The sequence below is a fragment of the Gopherus evgoodei genome, chromosome 4, assembly GCF_007399415.2.
Source record: "Gopherus evgoodei ecotype Sinaloan lineage chromosome 4, rGopEvg1_v1.p, whole genome shotgun sequence".
Taxonomy (NCBI): Eukaryota; Metazoa; Chordata; order Testudines; family Testudinidae; genus Gopherus; species Gopherus evgoodei.
The window spans coordinates 5,400,299-5,426,371 of NC_044325.1; the positions used below are offsets into that span (position 1 = coordinate 5,400,299).

The 26,073-nt window shown below is 42.3% G+C and overlaps 1 protein-coding gene across 2 annotated transcripts in view; it reads right to left on the bottom strand.

Moving 5' to 3' along the window:
* The window catches only part of MDGA2 (MAM domain containing glycosylphosphatidylinositol anchor 2), a 652,332-nt gene that overhangs the window by 328,025 nt on the left and 298,234 nt on the right, over positions 1-26,073 (bottom strand). For both annotated transcript variants that reach the window (XM_030562794.1, XM_030562793.1), the window contains exon 3: positions 17,097-17,271. In XM_030562794.1, coding sequence (XP_030418654.1) covers positions 17,097-17,271 — 175 coding nt within the window. The remainder of the gene's footprint in view (positions 1-17,096; positions 17,272-26,073) is intronic.

Consider the following 26,073-nt stretch of genomic DNA (forward strand, 5'->3'; position numbering starts at 1 on the left):
CCTTTGTATTCTTATGTTTTATTATTCATCCCCCTTCTGTGTCTCAAAAAAACTCCCTTACTGAGATTTATTTCCTTTCGATCATTGCTAATATACTTTGTCTCATCCATGAAAGAATACAAAGTAGAGTTAGAAATAGCTAAAGAATGCAGTGGAAAAATCAATCGAGCAGCAAAATGCTAAGCACATTGGCATTTACACAATTCTTTTTGTGACAATATAGTCAGGGTCAGTAGCAGTAGTTCTTGATAAATCCAGATGTTCAGGACCAATTTAAACAGCCTTCAAAATGGCACATAGTTGAAAATTGCTATAAACATCTTGATCATATGAATTCACCATGTGTGTCTTTCAAATTAAAAAAAACTTGAAATAAAATGAAATCAATGTTCTGCATTAAAATTTGTTTTATTAAAATAGGATTATTATGCAGTCATCCTATATAAAAAGTTGTTGACATCAATGAAAAATCTCAACAAAAATCTTAACAAACACCAAATGACAAACAGAAAAAACTGAAGAGCATTACAAAAGCATTTGTTAAATAAGTGTTTTTGCAATGACAGTATGTTTAATTGTAAAGACTTAGTCACTACAGAGCATGTGAAATTACTATAATGTGGGTGCACAACTGGCTGGAAAACGATACTGAAAGCACAGTGCTGTCAAACTGAGAGAACATATCTAGTGGAGTCTTGTAGGGTTTGTCCTGGGTCCACTACTTAGTCAATATTTCCATTAATAACTTGGATATTGATGCAGAGAATGCTTATCAAATCTGTCGAGGACACGAAGCTGGGAGGGGTTGCAAGCAGGCAAGAGGACAGGATTTAAATTCAAAGAGATCGTGACAAATTGGAGAATTGGTCTGAAATGAACAAGATAAAATTCAATAAAGACAAGCACAAAGTACTTCACTTAGGAAGGAAAAAAAATCAAATTCACAACTACAAACAGGGGAATAACTGGGTAGATGGCAGTACTGCTGAAAAGGATCTGGGGGCTATAGTGGATCACAAATTAAATATGAGCCTAACATGTGATGATACAGTTGCAAAAACAGTTAATATTCTAGGATGTATTAACAGAAGTGCCAGCTCTAGGACATACAGGGCACTGATTGTGCAGCCCTCACTTGTACGGGTATTCATGTGCAGGTTTGGGCCTGTATTTTATGAAGTGTTGTGAGAGAATCGTAGCAATGAATTCTTTCATTGGTGCCCTTCATATTCCCCTCATTCATGCTGACAGCCATAATTCCTCCTTGTGATAGACACTGGAACCAACACAGAGGCGCTGTGAAGCGTGTACAATTTAGTCAAAAGCCTGGAGAGAAAAAGGGTTCTTCCTTCCATTTTACAAATGGGGACCTGAGGCACAGGGATTACGTGACTGATCCAAGGTTGTACGGCAAGTCTGTGGCAGAGCTGTGGACTGAATCCAGATCTTTTGTTCCCAGTCAGGTTCCCTTTCTCCCAGTAGTTAGACATTGCTTTGCAGAGTCCTGTGAAGATGTACAGGCTGATTTACAAACGAGAAGCTTTATGCCAGTCATGGCACCGTGCTGAACAAGGTGAACTAATCACACACATCATTGTTTTTAGAACCGCCAGCTTCTGCCACTGTAACCACACCACCTCCCTTTCACTGCAGCCCCAACATATTGTATCTCTGTTCTCTCTTCAGTGAGCAGCCAGCATTACCATTTGCAGAGATTAGAAATATTCTAATTTACAAGTTTGACCTCAGACAGGGAATATTCAGAAATCCTCAAATTAAATTTATATTTCTGTCATGTTGAAAGAATACATTTATCAACATTGGAAGGCTTCTAAATACCTTCCATCTGCATAATATCTCATTTCACAGCGTCTTCAGAAGATGAGTTTTATTGTGCCATGCACAGGAAAGGGAGGAAGAATGAAAAAGTTTGGTCTCCTCATATGCTAATGCTTACACTAGTGCCTTTAATATATATACATATATATTCTTTATTCTGGTCTTCCATCCAAATACTCATCTCAGGATTTAACCACACTAATGGGGCTTGCAGTAAATGAAAAAAAAAAAAGAAAGAAAGGAAAGAAAGAAAAAAAAAAGAAAATCAAATAGTATACAGATGAATATTGCCAGCTATCTTGGATGGAAATTAAAAATGTCATTGCAATAAGAAGGCTTGATTCTCTGCAGACAGAATCAGGTAAATACAAGTCAGAGAGGCGACACAGGGACTAATGAAGCAGCTGAATTATATTTTCAGTCCCTGAATTACATCTTAATTACTGCAGCCAGAAGAGACTGACAAACATTTTCAGAGAAGTGTGAAGGAAATGTGCTTCACATTATAACACTAGAAAGCGGGGGACTCAGAAGATGCACACCATAGAGAGACTAAAGGGACACACTGTATTTATGAACAAACCATTAACCACAGGCTTAATTTGCAAGAAGAGAAGAGTTCAGTGACATCACAGTTTAGCCCACTAGAACAATTCTTTTATTTATTTACTTCCTTTGCTCTGGCGCGTAAGGAGAGTCTGACCCTCATGCTAATAATGGCCTTCACGCAGGGCCAGCTCCAGGCACCAGCGGAGGAAGCATGTGCCTTGGGTGGCACATGCTAAGGGGCAGCGTTCCGTTCATTCTTGGGGTGGCACAGTCCGGGCGGCTTTTTTTTTGTTTGCTTGGGGCGGCAAAAATGGTAGATCCAGCCCTGCCTTCATGATCCCTGCTCCCCACTCCAACCTCACTCCAAACAGTACGTCAGGAATGGGCCCAGCTCCATACAGCAGAAGCAAAAAGCCAAGTGAGCCAGTTCCATGGTTGTCATGGCAGCCATGGAATGTGGTGCAGATCCAGAAGAACTGTTGCACGGACACTGAAGTCACCAAGAACAACGAGCCTTGAATGCTCTGGTGCCACAACCGTGAGAAAGCTGCTCAATGCAGCTAGGGCCTCTGTTCTGTTTAGCGCTAATCACCACACCACACCAGCCCCTTAATTTACCACCATCTCATTTATTGTTTCATCCAACTCCTCGGTCAGCCAATGGCAAACCTTCCATCATTTCTAAGTGGGGGTTGGATTGAGACCTTAGTGACAGGGCTCTGATTTGGGGAATGAGGCAGACGTGCATCTCATTGCCTGCTCTTTGGTCAGTGGGAACACAGAGCATGAAAAGGATCATTCAAAAAATAATGTCTGCAGTTGGCATGAATTAGATTCTTCTTGGAGCTGATGATCAGACCTGGGGAAAATACTACTGGTGTATTCCTTTCATAGAAACCTTCATAGTGTATGTGCACTGGGTGTGTAATACAATCTAAATAAAATCACACTGCAGCAAATAACCTAGAAATCAGACCTTTGGGACCGTTCCAGATTTTCAGTGAAGGATTTTCAAAAATATTTCTTTTTATAAAAATAATGCATCCATTTTACCATTTACAACTTCATCTGCATTTTCTGTGTAGGCTATTGGCCTCGTGCCTAGTTTGTCTTTATTTATGTCACCATAATGCTTCAAAGATCGTGAACAGCTAAGCATCCAAAGACTCTTCTGGGCTTGCTGAGAATGCAACAGGATCTGAACATCACACCGGATGCTCTGTTTATGACATGCAAAGAAAGAAAATAATAATAATGCTGTTGAGGTATTATAGTCTTTCCGTAAAACCAATACCAAAAGTCTAGAGCAGTCAGACATGCTAGCCACAACAAGAAAGTGGGGGAAATCATTCAGGGACTGCAGCGAAATCCTGAATTATGAAGAGGCAAACAATTCCAAACCCGTCTCTTTCTCTCACACAGACACACACACACACACACACACATATGTGTGCCTGGTTTAAAGGAATAGCCTTCCATAGACACAGCAGGTGTCTATCTCTATGAGGATGTTTACAATGTATAAAGCTAAATGACTTGTCTAATTTACAAGGGAATTCTTTAACACACTCCTATAATGGGACCTGAAAAGCACAGGGTGTCGAAAGGCCAAGACACATGAAATTATCTAAAGTACCACCATCAGAGTGACTGGAGGAACCGCTCTGACAGTAGCTCTTCAATAATGGCTTTCGTCTCAAATGTAAGCATACATCAGATACAGTACTATCCTTTAAATCTTTAAATTGTGAACTTACTGTACTAATTGCTTCAATAAATTCAGTGAAAAATGGTTCGACCACACATCTTTTTTTTTTTAACGCTAAGCTCCCTGAATCCTTGACTCTCGTGGGTGTCAGGTGGATGGGTCTGCATCCCTTCATTGCAGTAAAAGTAAATTGGGAGCTCAAGCCTCCTTATCATTCTGGCAGAGTACAGCATTATCTTCATCCAAACCAAAAATAGCATATGGGGAGAGGGGAACATCACTTCCTCTGCATCTCATCAAATTCAAATCCAGCATCCACTGGCTATATACAATAATCTATTTAGTGGGGGTGGGCGGAGGATAAGAATGGCTGAGCACAGAAAGCAATAAACTGAAAGTAACTTGCCAATTTCAGACAATTCTCCATCTTCCCATATTTTACTGTCTTTGAAGATTTGCTCCTAGTACCTTTTATTTTTAGTTTATTTTTTTAATTACATGAAAAACTGACTTCACTGAGGTGCAGCACACACTAAGTAAAGAGGGAATTAGAGCTTAATATCTGTTGAGGTGTATTTAAATGGAGTACTATTAAAAGGAAAGGCTACAAATACAGCTGACCTGCCTGGGTGTTCAGAATGCACAGTGTTACATGCCTGCAGAAGTTCAAGTGTAATGCAAAGTAATTCTGCAGTGGCCCAGCGAAATCATTTCCAGGATTTAATTAATTATTGACATCGGGTTGGATTCTGCATTTCCACATTAGGATTTGTGCAGCGGGTGGGAAAGTAGGGGTAAATTTGGACTGCTGCGTGTGGAGACTTAGCAATATGGCTGCCACTAACATTAATGAGAGAGAGCAGGACGTGTAACTAGGTCCCTAAGAGCAGCACTCAACAGTTCCCTGCAACACAATACATCTGTAAATCTATAAAGTGCCACAGGACTCTTTGCTGCTCTTCCCAGACTGACAACAAAAAGCAGTATCACGATCCCAGCATTAAAAGTCTCTGTGTTCCACCTTTATAGGACTGCTCAGAGAGACCAATGACTGCACATGCTATTACGGGGAAGATCCTAAAGCAGGAGCAGTGTAGGGGCTTTAGATCTTTCTCGTCTGACACGCGTTATCAACTGCATTCCGTGCTATGCAAGCAGAGGATGGTGACTCTGTAGTAAGCTAACCCACCTTCAGGCACCATCATTCTGCAGTCAGTCCAAAACAACACACACACAAGTGTCATGGCTCCATTTCTCATCATTCCAGGCCCATCTGTCTGGGCGATGTAGCCTAGCACCAGGGCTAGACTATCATAGCTTTCCCATGAGTAGTATACTTGAGGTGGGGGGTGGGTGGAAAGAGGAATCGTTTGAACAGACTTTGATGAAAAAAGATTTCTTGTAATAGATCCCCCCATGCAAATATTAGAAGTAGAAATGGTGCCCTCCCATGGGTTGCTGAGAGCAGGTGCAGAGAGCTTGCTCTGCATTAGGGTGGCACCACTGTAGGGATTGTGCAGGGAAGTGGTATGCCCTCTCCCGACCAACTGGTTTTGAAGGCTCATTAATTTTCAGGCTGCAGGTCTCTTCCCCTGGCTGACTTCTCAAGCCCAGCTAGTAATCAGGGACAGCCTGATTCTTATTTTCTGCATGCAGTGCTTTTAAAAAAACATTACAGCTATAGATAGAGATACACACCCACAATTGACAGGATACTTTAGCAGATACTTCAGACAGGAAAAAAAAAATCTTCTCCTTCTATAGCACCCTCTTGCTAAGAGTCCCTATGCCCATTACACACAATATTGAAAATAACTCTCACAACACCTCTGCAAGGTAGATTCATGACCATTACCTCCTCTTTCAGAAGGGGAAACTGAGGCACAGGCAAGAACAGAATCCAGAACTTTTGACTCCAAGATTATTCACATGCATGTTGTAACATACACATACATCGGTGTTCACTACAATAACTCCTGCTGTGAAAGCGTATGCCATTCACTGGTATCCTATTCACCTCGTCAGGAAACAATGGGAACATAATATTTGTTTGGGTTTCATTATTTTTATCCCCAAGTGTTTGCTCTAGAAATGTTCTCTTAAGACTCTGGCTACCTATCAAGATGCCTTTTTGTCATTCTTTCCCTCTTCCTGAGCTTCCCCATCCAGAGAAATATTTGATGCATACAAAGGAAAAGTGTTAAGGCAAAGAACACACCATCAGTCATCTTAAACTGAGGGGTGCAAGACATCTTTTCAGTTCAGGGTAAGATTGTGTGCGATGAATACATTGGCAACATACTGACCTGGCCCCCCCCCAGGCTGTCAACTTAGAGAGAGCAAGGAAAAAGCAGCAGTAAAACACAGGCAAACAATAAACACTTGCATTTTTAATGCGCACACTCCACAGATTGAAAACCCAACAGCCCACATTGTATTGAACTCTTCCTACCTACAGGGACTGGTTCTGAAAACAGATTCACAAGCAGAGACTTCAGTAGGGCTTCATGCAAGAGAAAGGATCTCTGTGCGTAATGTTGTTTTGCTAGAATAGGGCTCTTAATCCTGGCATGAAAGATACATTTCAACACCTACTGTTACCTACCCAACATTTGCCTCTTATACAGCATGCAATATATTCAATATACACATTCACTAAATCCAGTCAGTGTTTTTAATTCTAAATTTCCAAATGATTTTGAAACACCTTTTGGCCAAGGTGTAACCTTTAAATCTGCCTTCTGTTATTCTGGGTGTGCATTCTGGCCTGGAATGCATAAATATGAGTGTTGTAAGAGAATTAAATAAATGTGATCTCAATGAAACAGTTAATGCACCTTTGTAAAAAGCTGGTAAATTGCCCTTTTGGAAAAAGGAATAAAGCTCTGCTTTTTTATACCACAATGCTCATTTTATACCATAAGCTTCTTCCCTTATAAAGGGGGACCTCCTCCGTGACCCAGGCAAATTTCTCAAGAGGAAAGTACAAAGGCTTCCTCCTGGAGGAGGAGGGAAAAGACTGGAGGTAGGTAATGAGGCACCTTCGTGGAGAGGAGCTGCAGTTTATGATGAAATGGCACATGGATTCTGGAGAGCTAACAAAAGCTGGTTTCTGTCCATAATTTATAAGTTAGATTTTATGACACAGTGGAGAAGCGGGGGGTGGGGGGGAGTGTGAGATGATTCCACCTAGGGAGTGATACCTGCCAAAAAGGGGACCAGGGATCTTTACAATTTAACACCTGAGACATCGGGAGACCCAGAGACCAGGGTTGGGATGCAGCCTGTATCTCAAGAAGCTTGGGGTAGAGGGAGAAAACTGTCTCCAGAAAATAGCTCTTCAGCACAAAGGCCATTGCCAGTATAGTAAGTACCTCAAACCTAGAGCTGTATAGAAAGCGAGGATGGCACCATGGAGACAACGGATACAGGCTCGGCGAGCGGTTCTGTGGAGATTGTTTGTCCAACCAAGATGGAGGCACAGAAGCGCGCTCTCTCTCCAAGGACATGTGAGAACATAACAGATACATTTTTTTTTCTATGGGTTAAGATGAGGCAGCCTGTCCTACATAATCTGCAGTGAGCTTAAACTCAGATGCAAGATGACTGACATTTAATTCTGTTTTGTTCAACTTTTCTCACAGCTTTAATTCTTCAAATAAACTCACTTTCCTAAGGGATCTTCTGTGTGTTTGGAAGGGTTAATGCAGCTGTTCTACTGCCGAGAAAAACCGGCACAGGGAGCCACACGCATATGGCCCTACCAGGTGAAGAGACTGGAAGTTCAAGACACCCACCCTTTTTTCGGTCTATAAGGGCCAAGGTGACAGGAGTCACCCTTGGGAAGGGTTTTTATAGATTCCAAGGTAGGAGGGACCAATGTGATCATCTAATTTGACTTCCTGTATTAACACAGGCCATAGAACTTCCCCAAAATAAATTCTAGAGCAGATTTTCAGGAAAAAAAAATCCAATCTTGATTTAAATATCATTAGTGATGGAAGGAGAATTCACCACGATACCCGAGAATTTGTTCCAATGGTTAATTACTCTCACTGCTGAAAATTTACACCTTATTTCTAGTTTGAATTTGTCCAGCTTCAACTTCCAGCCACTGGATCGTGCTAGACCTTTCTCTGCTAGACTGAAGAGCCCATTATTAAATATCTGCTGCCCATGTAGATACTGAGGGACAGTAATCAAGTCACTCCTTAACTTTCTCTTTGGTAAACTAAATAGCTCAAACTCCCTGAGGTTATCACTATAAGGCAGGTTTTCTAATCCTTTAATCACTCCCATGGTTCCTCTATGGACTATAATTTGTCAACATCCTTGAACTGTGGGCACCAGAACTGGACCCAGGGTTCCAGCAGTGGTCACACCAGTGCCAAATATAGAGGTAAAATAATCTCTCTGCTCTACTCCTAGGTGAGTTGCAATAGGTGAAAGTGGAGCCTGAGAGCCACGAGGGAGCTGAGAGACTGAGTGGGAATAGGAGGTACTGGTGGTCCAAAGTTCACATAAAGATATATTTCAGTGTAGGACTTCTTTATTCACCAGTGCTGCTGTATGTCTCCAAGACTCCACACACGTCAACTAGTTGGTGGTGGTGCTTTCATAAGCTCAAAGGATGGTTTGTTGAAAGTTAAGAAAACAAGCATCAACATCAGTTGCGTTCCTCTGGGTCTTAAATGTCAGATACCTTTTACAATGGCCAACAATATTCAACAGGGGGAATAGGAAGGTGTGTATGATGAGCTCATGTTTTATAAATTGAAGCCGTTTTTAGACTTCTAAAATTTCAAAGCATTTATGTAAGACCTCTTTAAATGTGTATGCCCACATGTGGTTTTCATTTCAACCTAAAGAAATTAATATGGTCAGGCGACATCTGTGCTTCCAGGTAAATGAAAGAGGCCACTATGCTGCAATGCTAGAACCAGTCTGAATTCTGTCGTCGTGCATCTCAATGCCGCTAGGTATTTACAGCAGTCTGTTGCTACTGTGTTAAAGCTCTTGCTCTACCTGCTCTGACCTAACAACCCTGCTTAGTCAGCAGGGGCTTCGCCTTTTGCTTCATCTGGCTTCCCAATATATTTGGAGTCCACAAACATCGAGATTCTTTTAAAGTTTAATAAGAATTCAAGAGGCTGCCCGGGGTTTGGCCTGGAATGAAAATACGGATTCCATCAGCCCTAACCAATTATCTATCTTTTTAAAGCTCAAACACACGGACATCACCCACAAAGAGGCTGCTGCTGCTATTTTTAGGCATGCCAGCCAAGCGTGAACGCTAAAAGTAGGGTCTTGAACTGATACACTTTGCTAGGAAAGGTGTATCTGAAGGACTCCCTGAGAATGCTCTGATCGGGATTCAGAAATATTGTAGGCAGGTTTGAAATGAATGGAAATAAAGCCAGCCCTCTGGGGTAGACAATTATCTGCCAGACTGTATACGATGTAAACCACAGTTCTGTTCCCTTCAATCCACACAGGACTTAGATCCCTGGCTATCTATAGAACGATTGCTTAGTTTAACTCTTTAGAGGTGCTCTGTTCACATTCATATTTGCATGACACACATATTTTACATATCCTGGAACAGAAGAAGAATAAATCAGCACACTCAGATCACACCCAGTTACAGATCAGAATAATAAGCAGGTTAATAACTTTAACAACACCTCAAAATATAATCAGGGATAACTTGAAATAATACAAAAGGAACACAAAGCCCATCCTCCATTTGTGGGAGTGCAGGAATAAGATGGATAAATACTTACCCGATTTTGCCTATTTCCAAATACAGAGGCTATCCCACCCTTAGGCTCTGATCCTGCAATGAGCTCTCTGTGGTTGAACCACCATGCCCAGGCAGAGCCCCACTGACTTTAGGGGGTCCCCCTAAAGGGGAGGGGGATTGCCCGCACAGAGGCAATTGCAGAATTGGGACCATCATAGCTGGTAATAGTTCACACACACCACAAAATATCTTGCATAAAGCTTATTATTAATACCTTGGTGCCAGGAAACTCAGGCCAAAACCAAGCATGGTAATAAGAACCCTAAAGTTCAAACATTTATCCTAATTGTGAGAATATTTCCCCCTTGTCCCTTCAGAGCTGAAATTGCCAACATTATGGAGCAGCAACTGTTTCTTCCCTCATTAAGGTTACAGCCAAGTTTACATAAGCATCCCAATTTTGCTCTTCTTTCTACAACCCACAGGCATAGGAATCTCTGCCCCAGACCTGGTAAATTAGCTCTAAAACCAAGATAACATTTTCTATTCCATTTGAAGTCATGTGGACACAAGGGTTCCTGAACTGTGATATCCTAAAGATAAAGGCGTCCACCAAATTCCAGAAAAATCTTTAACTTGCTTGACTATTTTGTACCAAACAACAAAACACAGAAAAGAGTTTTGTTTTAAAACCTAGTTTTGTGGCACGCTCCAGATCAGATCTAGTGCACAGGACTGATGATTAGGCAATTAAACTCAAACTATAAAAGTTATTAAGATTTTAAATAGCAACACTGAGATACCTCATTGGCTCAGACAAGTTTAAAATAAAACATTCGAGGATTTCAGGAGCACTCAGCTGTCTTTAGGGAAGTAATGAACTGATTTGCACAAGAGCTCAGCTGTCATGAATGCACCCAGGCCTTAAACCTGCAGTTGATTCCATAGATGGTTCTCTTGGCCTCCCGACACCCTTCAGCAGTCAGAATCAAAGAACTGGAAAGGTCTTTGAGAGATCTAGTCCAGTCCCCTGCCCTCATGGCAGGACTAAGTATTATCTAGACCATCCCTGACAGGTGTTTGTCCAACCTGCTCTTAAAAATCCCCAATGATGGAGATTCCACAAGCATCCTGGGCAATTTATTCCAGTGCTTAACCATTCTGACAGTTAGGAAGTTTTTCCTAATGTCCAATCTAAACCGCTCTTGCTGCAGTTTAAACCCATTGCTTCTTGTCCTGTCCTCAGAGGTTAAGAACAATAATTTTTCTCTCCCCTCTTTGTAACAACCTTTTATATATATGAAAACTGTTGTTATGTCCCCTCTCAGTCTTCTCTTCTCCAGTTTTTTTTTCAATCTTTCCTCATAGGTCATGTTTTCTAGACCTTTAATCATTTGTGTTGCTCTTCTCTGGACTCTCTCCAATTTGTCCACATGCATTTGTGAGCATTCGGCAGCTTGCGGTGGTCTAAAAACCTTGCCCCAACTCTCCTGCCCCTTTTTTTTTGTGGAGACACGCATCCCACGTAAGCCAATCACTAGGGAAGACTCATCAGGGGGAAAAGGAGGGTCCCACACCTACTACAAAAGTGAAGTGCTCTTTGTGTTCCTACTGTCAGTTACAAAACACTCCCTATGTATCTTCCCAAGCTCCATGCTGGAGAGCAGGACATGGGAGACAATAAAAAATAATCTTCTAATCAAGCGGGGGAATGTCTCCCTTTATTCTTCGATACCCTCTCCCTATAGAACTCCTGCTTCCCGGGGTCCTAGCAGACACATGGGAGCAGATCAACAGGAGACAGGAGCTGGGGCGAATGAAGAATGCAGAGGGGAATTGGAGGAGGAGTGTATGAGGGACAGCAGAGCAGGGGCCATGGAGAAAAGGGGGCATGGAGGGTGCCAGCTGAGTGTGAAGGGTGGTGGAGAAGGGAACGACGGGGAAAGCAGAGCAGGAGTGAGGATTAATGGAAAGCTTATAATGGGCACATCAGGGGCCTCAAGAATCCCTCCCAGCCACAGAGCTGCCATTCAATTAATCTAAACAGGCTCCTGTGGGGCTGATCATTCTTTCAGAGTCATCAGGAATGAGCAAGTCTTGCTGAGGGTGAAGGGTGGGTTCTGAAGGGCCTCCCTGAATCTCGGAGGAATTGGCATGAAGACTTCATTCAGCTTGTGGGCCCTGAGCAACCCAGACTCTTTCCCTCCTACATCTATAACCATGAGTCACCTTCTTAGTAACGGCAAAACTAGGATGCTTTATTCTGACTTGGACCTGGAGTTGAAATTTCCATCAATCCCACGTGGAGTAACTTGTGGGATGGTCACTATTATTCCAATCAGTGCTCCAAGTGCTAATGGACCCTTGAGCAGACTGGAATGTGGAAAAAATGGGAATTTTTACTTTTCATCCAAATTTTGTTCCTATCAATATTTTCCAAGCAGCTGTCAGACACACACCACTAGCAATTTTACAGCAGACACAAGCAACCAGCCACAAAACAAAATGTTCTTGCCCTTTCTCCAAGAAACCACTTGCTCGCTGTACAAATAAAGTGGCTTTTCAAACTTGAAGTCGTAAGCAGACAATTTCATTTAGCTCTTAGAAATATCCAAAGCAACCTGTAACCCACATTAAAATAGTATGGCTCTGTCTCCCTCCAGTGGCTAGACTACACAGAGGATTCTGAGCAGTGCAAGTCGGGAAATGGTTTTGTTGAGGTGGGGGCACTTGCTCATGTAAAATTTCAATAAAAACTAAAATCCTTCTCCCCAGTTTTTGTCTGTGACATCTTTTGCTGGGAAAAAAAAACCAAGATTGTTTCTGGTTTTGGCCTGAAATTCCTCTTTTTCAGTTGCTGAAAAAAAGGCTAAACAACACAAATGGTTTCCCAGGGTACTGGGTTAATAACAATCCTTCCCCCTTCAATTTTGATAAAAATGGACATTTTTCACAAAAATTTCCATTTAATTGAAAAACCAAATTTTTGACTGACCTACTTTATTTGAAAGTCTTCTACTGGCTCTGATCTGAAGGACCTGGCATTTTATAGCTTAAACAGAAGAGGCTCATAGATCTGAAGGTTCCAGGTTCAATACTCTGTGGAGGACCTAATCTAGGGCATTGCTACAAATACAATTTACAATGCAGCTAAAAAGGAGCAAAGAACTGAACACAGGAAGTTCTAACTGCTCAATGATTGTAAAGTATTTTAGGTACCTTAGCTGTGAAACTTCAGACTTTCATTATTTTGTTTTTCTTTAACATTTTCATTAGCTCTGAATTTCCTGGGTTTTTTTTAATCTAGGTTCAATCCAGAATTTGCATTTTGAGCCCACCTCCACACTAGTCTGCTCAGAAATATTTGACCATAAAATAGTTGTCAGAACACTGACTGGTTTATCATGCCAAATCCTCCGGGACTTAATCATGGCGAAGACCTAAAGGTTATGACATGGTCAGGAAGCATGACAAATTCTCAAGCACAAGCAGTGGAATGAGCTATAAATAGGGAGGAGAAACTGCTTTTGTAGTTGGTTTTCACACCTCAACTGCTAGAAGAGGGCATCATCCTCCCTGATTGAACGAACCTTGTTATCTCTAGCCTGCTTCTTGCTTGCATATATATACCTGCCCCTGGAAATTTCCACTACATGCATCTGAGGAAGTGGGTATTCACCCACGAAAGCTCATGCTCCAAAACGTCTGTTAGTCTATAAGGTGCCACAGGACTCTCTGCTGCTTCTACAGACCCAGACTAACACGGCTCCCCCTCTGATACTAAACATTTCCAAAACAACAGCTCCCAGAGCACTAATTGTATGTTTAATGCAAGGCCAGGCTTTTATGTTACTTTTAATTAATGTGCCTAAAATTAAGAAATTAAGGAAATTCCAATTGATGGATATTAAAAAAGAGACCTTAAGTCACCCTCATGATAATAAGACTCAAATATTTCCCTATGAGGTTTTCAGCAGCTAGCTACCTGTAGCTGAACTCAGTGATATACCCCTTAAGCCCTGGGTATATAGAAGATACTGGAGAAGCAGAATACGTATATAAGGGCATGTCTACACTAGGTCAGATCAACTTACCCCCACCACAATAATTGCTGTTATGGTTCGTGTGCACACTGCCCTCCCTCTGTCGGAGAAGCGCCTCCTCACCAAGAATGCTTACTCCAACTTCAGTGGGGCAGTGTGGGGGACTGAGAGCCTGAGCACGCACCTTCCTGATGGAAGCCCAATTGTACCCTGGGATCCCCGCTCCCAGGAGCCTGGCTGCTCCCCCAGGCTCTTGGCTCCCTGTTGCAGCTGGGCTCCTGGCTGCAAGCTCTGTGCCCAGAGTCTGGCCTGCTCCCAGGGGTCTCAGTCAGCTGCTGGGCTCCCTGCGGGGAGCCAGGAGCCTTCGGGCAGCTGCCAGGCTGCACCTGCCCAGCTCCCCATTCCCAGCCAAGCTGCGCCTTCAGCTTCTGGCTCCCTGCGGGGAGCCCAGGGGTTGGTGCGAGGCTTCCGGAAGCCGCCTGCACTCCAGGGGTAGAACTCCCTGCTGGGAAGCCCAGCTGAGGTGGGGAGTGGAGAGCCTGGGCGGGAGCAGCAGACTCCCAGTGGGGAGCTGAGAGCCGGGGCAGGCAGCCAGCCCACAGTGGTGGGCAGTGGGGAGCCAGGAGCCTCCAGGAAGCACCACGCTCCAAGAGGGGAGTGTGCAGCCTGGCTTGGAGCAGGGAGCGGGGGAGGAGGGGGGGGGCGAGACTGGACTGGAGCCCCCCCACCCCGGTGACAGCCCAGCTTTCTCATCAATTAGACTCATGAAATTGACAAGAATGACAGCCAACAGCCAATGTAATTAACAGTGTCTACATGGACGCTGCGTAGCCCTAAGCACACCAACATCAAGGCCTGCACCTCTCGTGGAGGTGGAATTATCACATCAGCGGGAGCAAGGCTGCAGAGTGAACACTAACCCTACGTTGACACCACCACTTACATCGACAAAACTTATGTTGCTTAAGGGTGTGAGGAAAAACCCAACAACCCCTCAGCAACGTAAGTTTCGCCAGCATAAGCGCTCACGTGCACTGCTGGTGGGAGAGCGTCTCCTGCCAATCATTGAGGTGGTTTTATGTTGTTGACGGAGGAGCTCTCTCTCATCAGCACAGAGCGGCTGCATGAGTAATTTTACAGCCATGTGGCTGCATTGATACAGCTTTGCCGCTGTAAGCCTGCTAGGGTAGACACGGCCTAAGTGTGTGCGTGTACGGATGATACTTAGCACATCAAGTAGAAGGTGTTAGATATAGTTCTTAAGCAAGGTTACCAACAATCATTTGGCCCACTGGACTCTGTAACAATGTAACAAATGAACAAATGATTAAAACGGTGTTTGTTGTAGTCATGTTGGTCTCAGGATATTAGAGTGACAAAGTGGGTGAGGTCCAGTAAAAGATATGTCTTCACCCATCCTGTCTCTCTATTTATTAAAACACCTGTTAATCCTTTAGGAACAATTTATAAATTCACCATTGATATAGTGTGACTAATCTGGTGAATTAAACAAGGCACATCAGTAAACCGAGTGAATAAAAGAGTGAGCTGGGAGTCTCTTTAGGGAAGGAAAACGCAGTTTACTCACATTTTAAAAACTGATAACTAACCTAATAGCAGGGACAACTGGTCTTCTAAACCAGCAAACTATCCTACCCAAGTCAAAAAGCAACAGGGTACTTTTATTGCTGATGAAATCTGTTCATGAGACTCACACTTCTTGAAATCTTATAGCGGCCCATCAGCTTACTTTTTAGAGGGTTCAGTAAAAGAAAAACAAAACTGTCACTAATTTGGAACTCTGCTGTCCTTTTAAAAACCATCTTTGAGACAGTGCCTCTTACATCATAGGATCCTCCAAATGTTCACTGCAAGGACCTTCTTCTTTGAAGTAGTAAAAAGAAAAGCCTTTGATCCTGTTTTCTTTACCCTGCGGGCCGTGTAAATGTATGTGCATTAGGCACTCAAAACTCCTCACTGTGCTATCGGCAGGTACAGCCATACTGAGTATATACACAAATATATCTAGTGGGAAATGCTCTATCCAGTAATGAGAAGGGACTATATTTCAGTTCTGTGAATAGTTTTGTCTTTGTAGCTGGGACATGCACAGGTCAGAACCGGATTTGCTTTTCTGTTAACCCAATTAATTGATTTTACTGCAAGCTCCCAGTTTGAGGAAATGGTCAATTCCATTGCCCATTCATTGCCTTTGTTCCATGGTTCTGGCGAAGGGCTTCGGAGACCCGACCCCTGGCTGCTTTGTCAAACAATGTACCAAGTTCTGCTGGGCACTCCCTTTCCATGAGCGTGTGTGTTGTGTAGGAAATACAGTACTACTGCTCACCTGCAAAACTTACATACACCATTTGGGGGAGAGTTTCAAAGGTACAAATGGACACCTGACTCCCTTTTATAGCGTTGCAAGTTTTCCCCTAAAATCTCAGACAACTTCCTTTGCCTCTGGGCTCATTTTGTGCGGATAGCAAAAGGTTTGGGCCTTTATTGGTGTTTGAGGTGTATTAATTTTTGCACACTTCACTTGATTAAGCACAATAACTATTTCTGGATACAGTTTGTATAAACAATTGTATTATCCACAACACTTCATGGGGCTGTATTGTGCAGCAGGATTCATAGAACAAAGGCTCATCAAGGTCTCAACATTTTTTAATTATGCATTCGACATGGAATACACAGAGGTGCCCTGAGAAGGGCACCATTAACTATCAACAGTGGAATCTGGAATACTGCAGGCAACTGTTGATGTATCCGGGGCAACCCCTGTACGTGTGGAGAACACAGAAGCATTGGTAATTGGGGAGTAGTGACTGCATCCACTCAGAGCATATCCTGATCGCACTGATCTCAAGGGCAAAACTTCCCTTTCCAAGGAGCTCCATCAGGTCCTAACTAATAAATGTGTCTCGTCACAATACTATCAACTTTTTTCAATGCAAGAGTCTGAACTTGCAACCTCTACTCATGTGAACAGCCCCTTAAATGTCAATGAGAATTTTCACAGGAGTGAAGATTACTTGCAGGAGTAAAGGCTGCAGAATTGGACCCAGAGTGTTCTCTCTAAACTACATTGCAAGAGTTTGCATGTTTGTACTTTGTCTGGGGCTCCCCACTTCCTTAGTATTCCTTGGCCCCCTTCACACAATGCCAGACAGTTGAGGAGGTAAATGGAAACTGCGAGCTGTTTACTTACAGTACACATCCACTCGGATTGATTTTATAGCTGGGGAACCCAAACCATTCTCCGCCTTGCAGTAGTAGCGGCCTCCTTGGTGTCGCTGGATATTTGTAATCCTCAGAGTTTCATTGAAGACACTCGAGTCTTGGAATCTGTCAGAGGCACTTCCTGCTGTTTTCGTCCACCTGATCTGAGCAAGCATCGAAAAAGATTGTTACTTTAGGTTGGCTGTTTGTAAACATGAATGCAGTGCAGCTGCAGAGATTCCTCTACAAACCTGAGAGCAGCATGGATCCTGTGGCTATGAGAAATCAAAGAATACCAAGAGTGGGGTCCTGGAACTAGTCTCTGTTAGCAATAGCTGATTACTCTAGTTGGAAATACCTTGTAAAGAAATCTATCCTGCTGGTGGGGGCTATATGGGATGACACAACCACCAACAGTAACACATCTGCTTAAATAGCTGCAGAAAAACCCTCCATGAGCAGAATAAAGCAGAGCACATCAGGTCTAGTTCTGTGCTGTTCTTTTCAATATTTTATATTGAATTTATTTTTGTATTGTTCTACCTAGGTTTATATATACAAATATTTCAATGTGCCAAAGCACTAGTTATAATAGATACATTTTCTGAGATTTTGAGCCCCTGGAGCTCCCATTGAAGTCAAATTAATGAAAATCAGACCACAAATGTCTATTTGGAAACATAACAGAAGCTTTCAGCTGCTTTTCAATAGCCATATCATAAACAGTGTCTTACAATTTCAAGCAGCTGTCTATACCTGGGGGCAGGGGAGGAGTTAAAATAGTTACTTGGCTTTTTTTTTTTTAAATTGTCTGTTCCATAATTAGAACTTCTCCTACATCAATAATTATTTTCTAAAAATGTGCAAACTTTTCAAAGTGAACACTTCTGTTAAACTGCCAACACAGTTGGGATGCCTATAACACTGTATTACGAACAATGCAATTCTTTTAAACACAGCTGTGCACAACAGAATCCACTCTGGTAATGATACAGACAGTTACTATGGTGTGACTCCGTTAAAAGTTTGTACAGCTGAATGAAACATGCACTGAAAATACTTGAGCAAGTTGCAATGGCCGCACTTCAGAGCACAAGAAAAGGGACATGTTCAGTGCAACGTTCCGTGCCATTAAACCAGTTTGACACCAAGTCCTCCACTGACTTCACAGCTACGCTTCAGTTCCAGCGGTGCCAAGGATTGGCCTAGTTATTTTGTGAACGACTTTTCCATCTCACGTTCAACAACGATGCAAAATCTCTGTTGGAATGACAAGTCGAACAAAACAGTTTCTTGCTAAAAAGCAAACCTCTGGCAAATGCCACTTGAAGGAAAATGGTCTCAACAGTGTTTCCTCTTGCTGAGTCTCTGGCCATCTCCAAGCAGCTGTTAAAGGGACTTCTTTTTCAACTAGCAGTGAACGCCAATGGAAGAAGGGACTGGATCCCTAACCTTATGGACAACACATTACAGGAGCAGTGAAGTAATTATTGGTAAAATATTCTGCTGGGCGTGCTTGTTAATGTGGTTACAGTTAGTTTGTTATATACTGGAAAAAAATAAATGCCTCATTCTGTGAACCATTAATGATGTTGAGAGCACATTGTTGTTGTTTTTATGTATATTACAGAACATATAGAGACCTCAGTCAAGCTCGAGGGCCCACGATATGAGGCGTTGTATGGGTACAGTGGCCTGGAAAGCTTACCAGATGAATAGACAAGAAAGATGTAGGTACAGAGAGGTGAAGTCACTTGCCCAGAGAAGCACAGCAGATCAAGGGCAGAGCTAGCAAAAGAAACCAGGGTCCAATGGACTAGACTGTTTCTCACTGAACACCACCATTATCCATGGACTGCAGTGTCTCTACAGCACCTCTTCTGTGCCTCTTACTACAGCCCATCATGAAGTGCAGTTTGCTATCCTCCCAACCTCACGCACCACAGTACAGGAATGGTAACTTTATTGGTCTCCCAAAAACTCCATGAGCAACCTTCCCCTCCCCCAATACACACACACACACACACACACACACACACACACACACACACACACACACACACACACACACACACACACACACACACACACACACACACACACTGCACCAGTAAGAATCTGGTCTCCAATTAATATTATTCAACCAGTTCTATGCCTTCCACTATTGTGTGGTATGTGAGCATGATTTTTATCCGAAAAAAATACATGGAAACACACTAGGTCCTGCATTGCTGGAACTTTGCCTATTCATCCACCACTTCCAGCAGCTCTGAGCACCTTCGAAAGCAATGCCATTAAAAAAGAAACAAATGTTTCCTACTTTCCCATAGGAATTTCTCCCTGAAAATTACACTGGTCCAGAAGCCACAACAGGCAACTCTCAATCCTGGACCAAAAACAGGTTTGAAGTCTCACATTTTCTGATCCATTAGGAAACGAAATGGGAGCTTATATCTATTTTTCACCTCCTGGACGGGCAGTAGGCTTGGATTCCAGAAACTGGAGTTACAGACAGAAGAATAAAATTTTGAAAGCTCCCCAAAACACTTTGAATCTTTTTTATAAAATACACATGATAGTAACAATATATGATGGTGTAGCATGCAGGCAGGCATAACATTCTTTGCAGCTGATCTGCATAACTCAAACATAGCTGGACCACTCAGGAATAAAGCAAATACCTAAAGCTCTTTACCTACATTATTCTGTCTGTGTGAGAGAAATGCCATTACCACAGCTATATTTACAAATATGAATATGTTTGCATTTCTACTGTAAAGCCCTGGCTTCGGGGCATTTTAAGTCATCCATAAAAATGTGTTCCTGGTTAATTTTGGTGTACAGAGAGTGCAGAAGGTTGCTGTCAAACTTTTTTTTAATTTAAAAATAAGCTTTGGTTTAGTGCTAAGGGAACACAAAAAGGAGAAGATAGTCATTGAATCTCCTTCATGCTTTATTATTATTACTGTTATTGTTTGAACCAAAAATTGCCAGGCTGTTAATTTAAATTAATTGTTTTAAAAGTAAAATAGAAAAATTTATCGAACAAATAGATTTTTGTTCTTTAAGGGGAAATATTTTTTCTTGAACAATTCAAAAAGTTGGCATTTAGTACATCAAAAGACTCCGTCCCAGAATATTTCTTTTAAAATCACTCATTATTGTTACAATCTATCTAATCTTAGAAACAACATAACCCAGTCTACGATTCCTTCATCGAATCCTTCCTCCAACACCATTTCACAGATGTCTGACTTCTGATGGCCAGCATTAGCCCCTACAAGTGGATTTTCAGTTTTATGAAGATTCCTCACTTTGGGGGAAGGGTTAATATTAATGGTATTAAGTCATTTCGAAGCTGACCTCTACTTAGCAAGGAGGATGATCTTCCTAAGGGAAAAAGGTGCAAAATGGCCAACCAGGTTCTCTCTCTTTCAAGTGAGTGCAGCTCTGGGGAAAAAAATACCATGTTTACATTGCAGTTGATTTAATCTCAATTCATTATTCACATTGGCTTTAGCTCAATGTAAATACTACAATGATCTGATTCCAATCAATATAATATTATTTATTGAGCGCCAACACTATAAAAAATATGACCAATGCACTGATGAAAGCAAATGAATACAGCAAAATAAGATGACTGAGCCTAGAGGTCTTACTCAAGCATAACTCCCCTTCAAGATAGACTTGTGCTTTTTCGGTTCACTGGATTAAATTGAAAAAAAATTGTTTCAGGTCAAACTAAACATTTTGGGTCAAATGAAACACTTCGGTTGCCTCAGGTGACTTTGAGAATAACTTGTGAACTTTCTTGGTTGACCTAAATCTGCATTTTTGGGGGGAGGGGAAGTTTCATTTGAAAATTTTTACCCAGTTCTAATTATAGAAATTAGGGGCTGTAGTACGGGGCCTGGTACAGTCAGTGGGTGATATGCAGAATGTCATTAAGTTCTTGCCCAATATCCATTGAATGAAAGCCCTTTCATTAATTTCCCTCGGCACTGGATCAGGCTCTAAATACCACATGAGAAAGCTATATGTCATCACCGTTCCATTAATCATTCCCATAGTATCTGAGCCCTCACAATTGTTAATGCCTCTCTCCTCTCAGCACCGCCATGAGGTGAGGTGGTGCTTTTAATCTCTCCACATCTCCTGTGAGCAACTGAGATGTAGAGGGACTAAACAGCTCACCTATGGGCACAAAGGAGATGTATAGTGGAACAGGGAATTAAACTAATATTTCCCAAGTCCCAGGCTAACGCTGATCATTTTATTCAAGTTCTTGCATTGAAAATTTCCAGCCAATTGCTTTTATTGCTTAGTGGATATTTGCAAGGTTCAGAAATCCCAATATTTTCCAAAAATGTTGCCTATGGAATGTGATTATTCACCCAAAACCACCTTGTGAATGTTTCTTATTCAGAATTTGTTTGAAAATTTCCATTGTCCCAGTATTGGAGCAAAAATAATACCACATGAATTGTGTGACATAGCATGAATGAAAAAATATTCAAAGAAAACAGCTTGCGAGAAACCAATGGGCTAAAGCTATACTTTTTCATAATGTGGCTTTTTACTGAAGTCACATCCATACATCATGACTTATACAAATCAGACTAATAATGCATACATTCACCTACTGCACTGATCTCGGCCTATTAGGGTGAGATTTTCAAAACTGCTCAGAGTTGGCTGCTTATGTCACTTTTGAATAGCCTATATTTTTTTCCCCACAAGATTCTGCTCTTTATTTGTCATTCAGAACGCCAATAAAAACCTCACCGTACATGCTTATTACTAAGTAGGACATTAGCAGAAATCAGGGCTGGCTTATGAATGATTCACTTTTAAAGGTAGGAAAATTCATAATGAATATTTGTAATGGACAGTTCAGCTAACTACATAGACCATTCCATTGAGCCATCAAGACCCTTGCTAGTGTTTTAATGGTTTGAGCAGATACTGTGAGAAGTTCACAGTTATTATCCAGTGTATGGTTTCTGTCTTCAGAGTAAATAGCTTTTCTAATTTAACTAGGATTTCTTGAAAAGCAGGTTCTCATCTTGTTTAATGGATGGGGTGAGGTAGTTGAACTAAAACTGATACACGTACACTATACATTGGAAAGCACAAAACTGTTCTGCTGATGGGTCTGATTTTACAGGTTTCATCTGAGTAATCTATTCCTGTAGTCTTGGCTTAGGAACTAAAAAGAAAAAGTTGATTCCTGTCAGCTTTTTCCACATAACAGATGGCCAGTCAGAGAGTAGCAGCAAAACATTTTCCTTATTTATTTGGAAAAGGAACCTTAAGAATTAAGGAATTATTTTAGGGCAGTTCTCTGGCCTGTGTTATGCAGGTCAGACTAGATGATCACTGTGGTCCCTTCTGAATTTAGAATCTATGAAAGAAACGCAGGGGTTTACAGACCACAATGCATTGCAGAAGTATTGTCTCAAACACTGTATTGCCTCAGAAGTACCCAAATGTCTTTCCTTTATTCAAAGCACAGAGCCTGCTTGGACAGCATCAATGGATTGGTTTTAAGCCACCATTCAATATTTCCAATAGATTTCGCAATGGATTTATTTTTCTTCTCTCCAAGTGATCAGAGGGAAAGGAGAAGTTTGGCAATCACTTTTTTACATTGCAAAACGGAAACCTCTGTTAAGCACCAACTGCAAATATATAAAATAATCAAAATAAGGTTATCCCACATGCTCAGTGAGGAATCACATTGGAAAGGCTTGTAAATATCCTACTCTCACGTCCATGAGAATTTTATGATAAGGAAATCTCTGAGCCACCCTCCCAACATTGAAATCCCTGCCTCAGACCAAGCAGCCTTTTTGCATGCACACAGTCTGGAGTCAGCTGGGGGAGAGGCCAAAGCATAACTTCCTCCTCCCCTCCCTCAGTATGATGTAATTGGAATGGATGGGGACATTTGTCACACCAAGATTAATCTGAACCTTTACAAACAGCCAGGTTTTTTATTACAGATTGTTTTCTGCCTTTCTGACTGGATTATTTTTGCATTCAGTTAAAGATCTGGGTGATGGTTCTCGATCTGACCCATGAGTCATTTGTATTTTCCATAAAACACCTGGGATTTCACTCAGATGACTCCTCTTTGGCTTCATTTAGCAAAACAGATTCAGAGAGTAGCTGCTACAGCCACAGGGCAGGAAACTATAAGCCACAGCTCTCAGGACAGCAAGCTTTCCAGTGCACTTCTCCCCTACTCTCCTGCTGATAGACTTCCATTTTCTCTTCCTTTCACACTCCCATTCTTGAGACTCCACAGCTGGCCTATAAGGTGGATAGAAAGCTGGTTAGATCGACGGGCTCAATGGGTAGTGATCAATGGCTCCATGTCTAGGTGGCAGCCGGTATCAAGCAGAGTGCCCCAAGGGTCGGTCCTGGGGATGGTTTTGCTCAATATCTTCATTAATGATCTGGATGATGGCATGGATTGCACCTTCAGCAAGCTTGCAGATGACACTAAACTGGGAGGAGTGGTAGATACGCTGGAGGATAGAGATAGGATACAGAGGAACCTAGACAAATTAGAGGATTGGGCCAAAAGAAATCTGAAGCGGTTCAACAAGGACAAGTGCAGAGTCCTGCATTTAGGATGGAAGAATCCCACGCACTGCTACAGATTAGGGACTGAATGGCTAGGCAGCAGTTCTTCAGAAAAGGACCTAGGGGTTACAGTGGACAAGAAGCTAGATATTAGCTTGCTAACGGCATTTTGGGCTGCATAAGTAGGGCAGATCAAGGGACATGATCATTCCCCTCTATTCGGCACTGGTAAGGCCTCATTTGGAGTTCTGTGTCCAGTTTTGGGTGCCACACTAAAAGAAGAATGTGGAAAAATTGGAAAGAGTCCAGCGGAGGGCAACAAAAATGATTAGGGGGCTGGAGCACATGACTTATAAGGAGAGGTTGAGGGAACTGGGATTGTTTGGTCTGCAGAAGAGAAGAAGGAGGGGAGAATTGATAGCTGCTTTCAACTACCTGAAAAGAGGCAAAGAGGATGGATCTAGACTGTTCTCAGTGGTAGCAGACAACAGAACAAGGAGTAATGGTCTCAAGTTGCAGTGGGGGAGGTTTAAGTTGGATATTAGAAAACACTCTTTCACTAAGAGGGTGGTGAAGCACTGGAATGCGTTATCTGGGGAGGTGGTGGAATCTCCTTCCTTAGAAGTTTTTAAGGTCAGGCTTGACAAAGCCCTGGCTGGGATGATTTAGTTGGAGATTGGTCCTGCTTTGCGCACGGGGTTGGACTAGATGACCTCCTGAGGTTCCTTCTAACACTGATATTCTATGATTCTATGGCCACACTCTTCCAGCCAAGGTGTTCAGATACAACAGTGATGGATGGTCATCATAGCTTCTGCTTCCCCCTCACCTAATCCCATCAATTGGTCTCAGTGATTCCTGATCTTTTCCTCCAAGTATTCTGGTCAAGCATCTCTTCCAAGCTCACACCAACTTCTTCATGTCCTCCTTCAGCCTCTCAAACTGCCTTGTTCAAGGTCTTCCTCGTGGTCTTTGTCCCGTGACTACTACCTCCGATACTCTCTGGCCAACATATCCCACATTGCATCATCTCACATGACACAGACATCTCAGACAATACTCCTTCAGCTTTGTCATGATGGAAGCTACCTGCATCAGGGCTTGCACTGCATCATGGCTCGTATGGGGTGTGTGTGCCATATAAAAACCTAAATTAGTGGCTCTCATACTTTTCTGTACCATGACCCCATGTTACAATCGAAGTTTGAGGACCCATCTAATCAAAGAAAGGGAGGATGACCCCAGTCCACAGTTTGAGAACCTACGGCTGAGTGGATACACAACTAGGTAGAATTGCCTCTTGAAAGAGCAAAGTTATGTCAACTTTGCAATCCTGGGATGTGACTGCAGCTCATCTAGACATAACCAAGCTAGATTGAGCACTGGTAGTAGAAAAGCCAGAGTGACACAGGCTTCAGTGCAAGCTAGCCACCAAACTAAGTAGCCATGGTTCCGGGTGAGCTTATCCAACCTGTGCTGCTGGGATTTCACTGCATCAGTACCCAAGCTAGCTAAATTAAAGCTAGCTAGCTCAGGTAGGTCTACCCATGCTGCAGTCACACACCATGACTGCAGTGTAGACATGTTGTAAGTTTAATCAGAAGGAAGGCTTGATTGGAAAGGCATTATGGGACCAATTCTCTACCGTCTTGCATCTTATGTGGTCATTTACATCAGTGCACAATGCAGCTAGTGGAAATACTGAAACCACATTTTGACCAAAAGTAGCCTTTCTCTTCTTTAATTCCCTCCCTTTCTTTTCCTTGATCGGCTCTAGTTCCACTTGAGTGCAAAATGGGAATGAAATACAACCTCGGGAATGGCAGGTATAAATGACAATGCAAGGCGGTGGAGATCAAGCTGTTTGGATCTAGGCCTTGTGCATGGCTGTGCACAAGATCCTCAGTATGACAGCCACTATCAGCCTAGCCCAGCAATGCTTTCTTTGATTTCTTGGTTTATAGGGATTCCTTTGTTCAGACATTTCAGAGGTGTTGTTTCTGCACTGTCTGGTCGTGGCTCTGAATAATTAGAATTCTAAATTATCCTGCCAAGCTTTGACCTTGCTGGGTTGCTTTGTCTACACCCCAGATCATCAAAAACAGATACAACTATTCCTGAGACACACTTAGTCTATGCCCACAGGATGGCTAGAGGAAAGGTAAGCCAAAAATGTGCTCGACTTTCCTGCTCACTGTGCTTACTTTAGGAATAACGGGGTACTATTCTTTTGAATCTTCCAAGTGTTCACCATTCGTGACAGGAGAACGCCCACACAGACCTGGCAACTATTGCTAAAGTATCACAGACAGTTATGGGATTGGCTCTGCATATATCTGTATATAAAATGATTTTTTCTGTGTACTGAAATT